This window comes from Solea solea, chromosome 2, assembly GCF_958295425.1.
Source record: "Solea solea chromosome 2, fSolSol10.1, whole genome shotgun sequence".
In the NCBI taxonomy this organism is placed as follows: Eukaryota; Metazoa; Chordata; class Actinopteri; order Pleuronectiformes; family Soleidae; genus Solea; species Solea solea.
The window spans coordinates 35,487,597-35,493,722 of record NC_081135.1 but is presented as its reverse complement, the minus strand read 5'-3'; the positions used below and the strand labels follow the sequence as shown (position 1 = coordinate 35,493,722).

At 43.5% G+C, this 6,126-nt stretch overlaps 1 protein-coding gene across 1 annotated transcript; it reads right to left on the bottom strand.

Annotated features, from left to right (window-relative positions):
• Positions 1-3,200: 3,200 nt before the first annotated feature.
• Positions 3,201-4,388, bottom strand: LOC131475016 (trace amine-associated receptor 13c-like). Its single transcript, XM_058652798.1, has 2 exons — positions 4,219-4,388; positions 3,201-4,059 (listed from the first exon to the last, which is right to left on the bottom strand). Exons 1-2 carry the CDS (start codon positions 4,386-4,388, stop codon positions 3,201-3,203), a joined length of 1,029 nt encoding a protein of 342 aa, XP_058508781.1.
• Between the last annotated feature and the right edge of the window lie 1,738 nt (positions 4,389-6,126).

The window sequence follows — 6,126 nt, the reverse complement described above, 5'->3', positions numbered from 1 at the left end:
ATCTATCGCATCCTTTGGGACACTGCCACAGGGATTTCAACTACGGAATTCCATGCAAATACTTTCTAATGACACATTTCTGGAGCATTTTATACTGTATTGATTCAAATCCTCTTTACACTCCAAATGTAACCAATGAATTAATGCATTGTGACTAAAATGAAAAATGTCAATCAGCCATGGAACAGATAGGCCGATCATTTTTGAATGGCCCAAACAAATTAATTGGATTAGGATGCATCAATAAAACTGCACACTTTAACATTCAGTGATGTGTCAAAACCTGAAGTATCCATTTTATTTAGTTGTCCAAGTCCAGTGTTCCATCATTAAATGTTTGTCAGACTGTTCAGAAAAACTAAGCAGCCTGGCAGACCTAATTATATTGTGAGGGTCTGTTGGGAATGTCTGGTGGAGTCCCGTCAGAAAGAGTTTCAACTCCCACCTCCGGCAGAACTTTGACCACGTCCAGAGGGAGGCAGGAGACATTGAGTCTGAATGGGCCATTATTTTTCTACTTTTTTTGAAGAAGTCCAATCTGGCCTTTTTGTCCTTTGGGACTCCAGAGGCAGCTGATGGGTACCGGTAGGCCAAGCAGAATGTGGCTTCAGCTGTCACTAAGGGAAACTCAGGGGAGGAGTTTGGTGGGACCATGGAAAACGATTTATGGACGGCTTTGAGTAGGTTCTGGTCAGGATCCGGCGTCTCAGGAGAGAATATTTCAAAGACCTCCTCAATCCCACTGACATGTCTTCAAATGAGGAAGCAGGGTCTGGGGACTCTGGAATGGGCTCTCCCATGAATGGGGCTGAGGTTACCGAAGTGGTTAAAAAGCTCCTCAGTAGCAGGGCCCCAGGGGTGGATGAGATCACCCAAAGTTTCTTAAGACTTTGTTGTAGGACTTTCTTGGTTGACACGCCTGTGTAACATCGCGTGGACAGGGGGGGACAGTTCCTCTGGATTGACAAACTGGGGTGGTGGTCGCCCTCTTTAAGAAGGGGGACTGGAGGGTGTGTTCCAACCACAGTGGTATCACACTCCTCAGCCTCCTGTGTAAGATCTATACAGGGGTCCTGGAGAGGAGGGTCCGTTGGACAATCGAACCACAGATTCATGAGGAGCAGTGTGGTTTTTGTCCTGGTCGCAGAACGGTGGGCCAGCTCTACACTCTCGGCAGGGTCCTGGAGGATGCATGGGAGTTCGCCCAACCAGTCTTTGTGGACTTGCATTAGGCATTCCATCGTGTCCCTTGGGGAGTGCTCCGGGAGTATAGGGTACCGGAACCCTTAATAAGGGCCATTCGGTCCCTGTATGACCGGTGTCAAAGCTTGGTCCACATTGCAGGTAGTAAGTCGGATCTGTTTCGTGTGGGGGTTGGACTCCACCAGGGCCGCCCTTTGTCACAGGTTCTGTTCATAACCTTTATGGACAGAATTTCTAGATGCAGCCAGCGCATTGAGGGAGTCTGGTTTGGTGGGCTCAGGATTGGGTTTCTGCTTTCCTCTTTGCTATATCGGGCCATGATCTTAAACTCTCACTGGAGCGGTTCGCAACCCGTGTGAAGTGACTGGGATATCAATCTGCACCTCCAAATCAGAGCCCATGGTCCTAAACCAGAAAACGGTGGAGTGCCCTCATCGGGTCGGAGGTGAGATCCTCCCCCAAGTAGTGGAGTGAGGGAAAAATTAAGCAGGAGATTGAGAGACGGATCGGTGTGGCGTCTGCAGTAATGCGGACTCTGCATCGCTCTGTCATGGTGAAGACATTTATCTGTAGATCTAAGTTCCTATCCTCACCCATGGTCATGACCTGTGGATAGTGACTGAATGAACGAGATCACAGATACAAGTGGCTGAAATGGGTTTCCTCCACAGGGTGTTTGGGCTCTCCCTTAGAGATACTCTAAGTTGAGAAGCTCTGTCATCTGGGAGAGGCCCAGAGTAGAGCGCCTACTCCAGATGAGATGGCTCAGGCACTTGGGTAGGACACTGGGGGAAGTTTGGGCTTCTCTGCTCAAGCTGCTACCCTCTTGACTCGACCTCGGATAAGTGGTAAAAAATAGATGAATTGATGGATTACTGGCATCACTGAGGGTAAAAGTGTGCAGTTTGATTGATGCATCCTGATCCAATTAATTTGTTTGGGCCATCCAATATTACATTACATTACATTACATTACATTACATTACATGTCATTTAGCAGACATTTTTATCCAAAGCGACTTGTGCATTTCCACATTTGGGTACAAGCAAGAGCTAGAAGGAAGTAAGTGCTTCAAGTAAGCCAAACTATATGATTGGAGGATGTTTTTACAGGCCTGTCCGTTCCACAGCTGACTGACTTTTTTTATTTATGTGACAATGCATACAGAAAAGACTGAAAACGTTGCCTCTTTGCCACTCCCTCTCACAAACATTATGGCTGCCAAATAGGACATAAAGAAAAATACATTTTAACAAAGGTTTACTTATCTACACACTTTTCAGTCTGTTATATATGAGTAATATGTTCATGCATTTATTTTCTTGCTGTTACACAGCCTTTTCTGTGTATAATTTTGTACAGGTGTACTAAAAAATGCTGCATAATCATTTCAACCCATAATTTTCTCACCATGAAACAAACATGTTACTGACATTTAAAGACTCAGGGCTCTATGTCCATTTTTCTTGCACATTTCAAATTCTGTAGTCAGTAGCCTTTGGATTTGAATAATGACTGAAAGTTGATCTCATGTATTGATGAGTCTTGATTAAACTGTAAAGCACAAGCTGGTCTTGAATAAACCTGGTGTAACAGACCTTTTTCAAAACAGATATGAGAATCAGGGTTGTGTTATTGTTCAAATGTAAGGGCAATTCACATTAAAAACTTGACATTTTAATCTTTAATCTTTTTTCTGAAAATTGTGTTATTCCTTAACTACATACATGCTTTTTGGATGTGTTCCAATAATGTGATTGAGACATAATTACACTGTATGATCATTAAAGCATTGCTAAAACAAACAGTGGTGGCCTAAGGCTAAGGAAAAAGGCCACAAAAACCTAACGTTTTGTGGCCTTTTTTTCTTTTTAAAATTCACAGTATTAAAATACACAAAGATCTTTGCATCCAATAAACAGAAATGCTTGACATAATCAACAGAAGAGTTTCACACATTTGAATTTAATATTTTCTTCAGAGTCTCTCTCTCCTTCTACATCACACTCACTTCACGGGAGCCAGGCTGCAGAATCTGAAGAGTGAAAATGTGTTTGATGGTTTTTCTGACCCACGGGTAGAAAAAGACATAGATCACAGGGTTAAAGGTTGAGTTTAAGTAGACTAACCAAATCATAATCATCGCAGATGATGCCCCGGCCAAGGTAGTCTCAGCTGCAACAGCAAAACAATAATATGGACATGAGCAGAGAAGAAAAACTATCAATACGATACCAAGGGTTCTGGCTGCTTTAATCTCAGATTTCATTGCTTTTACAGTCTGGGAACGCTCCACTGTGACGACTGCGATGTGAGAGCGCATGGCCCGAGCCTGAGACACAGCCACCACAAACACTCTCGAATACAGAACTACTATGATTAAAATGGGGCCTAAAAACGTGGCAATAAAATAAACAAGTCCTTCAGCGAAACCGACCACAACTACACAACTTCCATAGCAGGTGTTATACATGCCAGGCTGTTTTAAGACATCCCTGAATATCCAACTGCCATGCACACTGGAAAATGTCCAACACAGACAAACACAGAGTTTAACTCTGGTCAGAGTGACTCTGGTGGTGTAAAACATGGGGTTACAAATTGCTATGTAGCGGTCGACTGATATGAGCACCATGCTTCCCACTGAAACGCTGACAACGAGGGCAGCAAAGAAATAATGGACAACGCACATGATGTCACCCAAGAACCAGCAGCCTTGGTTTTGGAGGAGAACAAGTGGCATCTGCAGGAGACCCACAAGGAAGTCAGCGACAGCCAGAGAGAGGAGGAGGAGGTTGGTGGTGGTGTGGAGCTGCCTGAAATCAGAGAAAATCAACACTGACAACACTGATGCTCTATGTTCAACCAACAATATATAATACTAGGAAAACTACAAAAGCAGATAAGTGCATTTATAGCTACAGTAGCATATCTTTAAGGATTTTTCAAACATGGTTGCAAGAGAGACCAAAATTTAATCGTATGCTGGAACCATGGAGAAATTGTGACTCTACTTGAAGTGTGAGATAGAGATGATGACCAGCAGGTTTAGGATTACGGTGAGTATCGCGATGCATGACAGCACAATGTAAGTGAGCATGGTCTCCACGTAAGGACCCGTTGTCCTCCTGCAGGAGGTGTTGATGTGGGGAAAGCAGAATTCAGCTTCTTCTGGAGCCTCCATGTTCTGAAAGAGAGAGAGAGGAGATGCTGCTGAGAGCTCTGACAGCTTTCTGATCCAACGTCTTTATCATACAGTTAATTTATCTCTTTCCTTCCTCATCTTACATATGCAAATTCCACCTCATCATAAGGCTAGAGTAAAAAAAAAAAGTCCCCTGCTACGCCTGAATGTGCAATCTCAATTCTAAAACAGATGAAATGTAGGTCACAAAAATGAAAATGTCAGTCAGCTGTGGAATGGTCAAAAAAAAAACATCCAATCATATTGAAAGCCCCAAACAAATGAATTGGATTGTGATGCATCAATCAAACTGCCATCTACTCCAACTCTATGGGTGTACCCCTCTTCGTGCACTAATCACGCATGCAACAAAACAGCTGAGGCAACGTTATGGCAGAAAAGTTGCCTACAACAGGTGTTGGTTGCAAATGAATGTTTTTTGGGAAAACTACTGCCAAGAAAAAAGCTGATGCAGAGCGATCCAACGACCAGAGTGAACGTTGATGCTGCATTTGAACAGTGCCGTATTTGTTGTGAATTCCTGTGCTCTGGAGGCGTTGCTTTGGAAAGAACTCTGAAGAAGGGGGCCAGGACCTTTGAACTGAAAATGTAGCCTTCTTGAACAGTTTTTCCAGTATCTCTAAACCTTACCTTCAAGCAAGTTCAAGCTGTGTTTTGTCACCTTTTGAAGTGCTGTGAAATATACAGGGACATCATTTCATTTACAATCCTCATTTCCGCTATGGATACCTTTTGGGAAACTTTCATATGGGGGATTTTGTCTATGGAATTCGGTGCAGGAGAGTGGGCCATTTGACACTGACGATCTTCAGGTTCAAGAAAATACTGGCTTGGAGAGAATCGGCACACATTTGGGGATAGCATGCAAACTCCACACAGAAAGGCTCTCGCTGAAGTGGATTCAAACCTTTAACCTTCTTGATGTGAGGCAACAATGCTATCCAACGTCCTTACGTTGTCTTTTAAAAGTGACTCATATGTGAAATCTGCATTTACACTGGTTAACACTTGGGTTGGATAAGCTAACCTAAAATTGACCTAAAATTGTTAGGCCAAAATGGAAGCAAAAGTTATTTTGAGATTTTTAATTACAATTCCACGCATGAGTCGACTTCCTTGAAGGGACACAGTTCAAAAGGGAATATGTAATCACGGGTCAAGACCTTGTGTAATTATGTCATTCACTACAGTCACGTATTTAAGGGCGTACGAGTTGCATTGGTGGGAATATCTGATCTGTCCACTTAAGGTCCTGGTATACTTGTGCACACATGCCGCACACGCCAAATTGTGTGTCTCATATTGCGGACCCTGGTATGCTTGCACGTCAGGGTCCTGTCATATATCACTTCACCATCAGGTGGCAGTACAAGTCTGTACGCAGGGAATAGGACGCATTCCTACCAAAGAAGAGAACGATGCTACAGCACCCTCGGACATGTCCGGTTCAAGCGTTTCACAGCTAAAAGACCAGTCTGGCAGGAGAGTCGGGGTGTCAGCAGGGGTGGACTGGAACAAACAACAAATTTGGCCCTGGACTTTTTGGTCCAGACTGGCCCACTATAATCCACGTGTAGATACTGTGCCAACTCGCCCCACTGATGTACAGTACATACAAACACGCAAGCCCTTAATAACACCACTGTTCTGAGCAATATCCCTTTATATTCTGGAGCCTTGAATAAATAAATGATAAATATACAGTGTGTTGCTTAAT

Excerpts from the sequence above, each read along its gene's own strand:
- LOC131475016 (XM_058652798.1), bottom strand. The coding sequence starts at position 4,388 with ATGGAGGCTCCAGAAGAAGCTGAATTCTGCTTTCCCCACATCAACACC. Across the intron at positions 4,060-4,218 it reads ATCTCTATCTCACACTTCAA|AGCATCAGTGTTGTCAGTGT; the intron begins GTAGAGTCACAA and ends GGTTGAACATAG.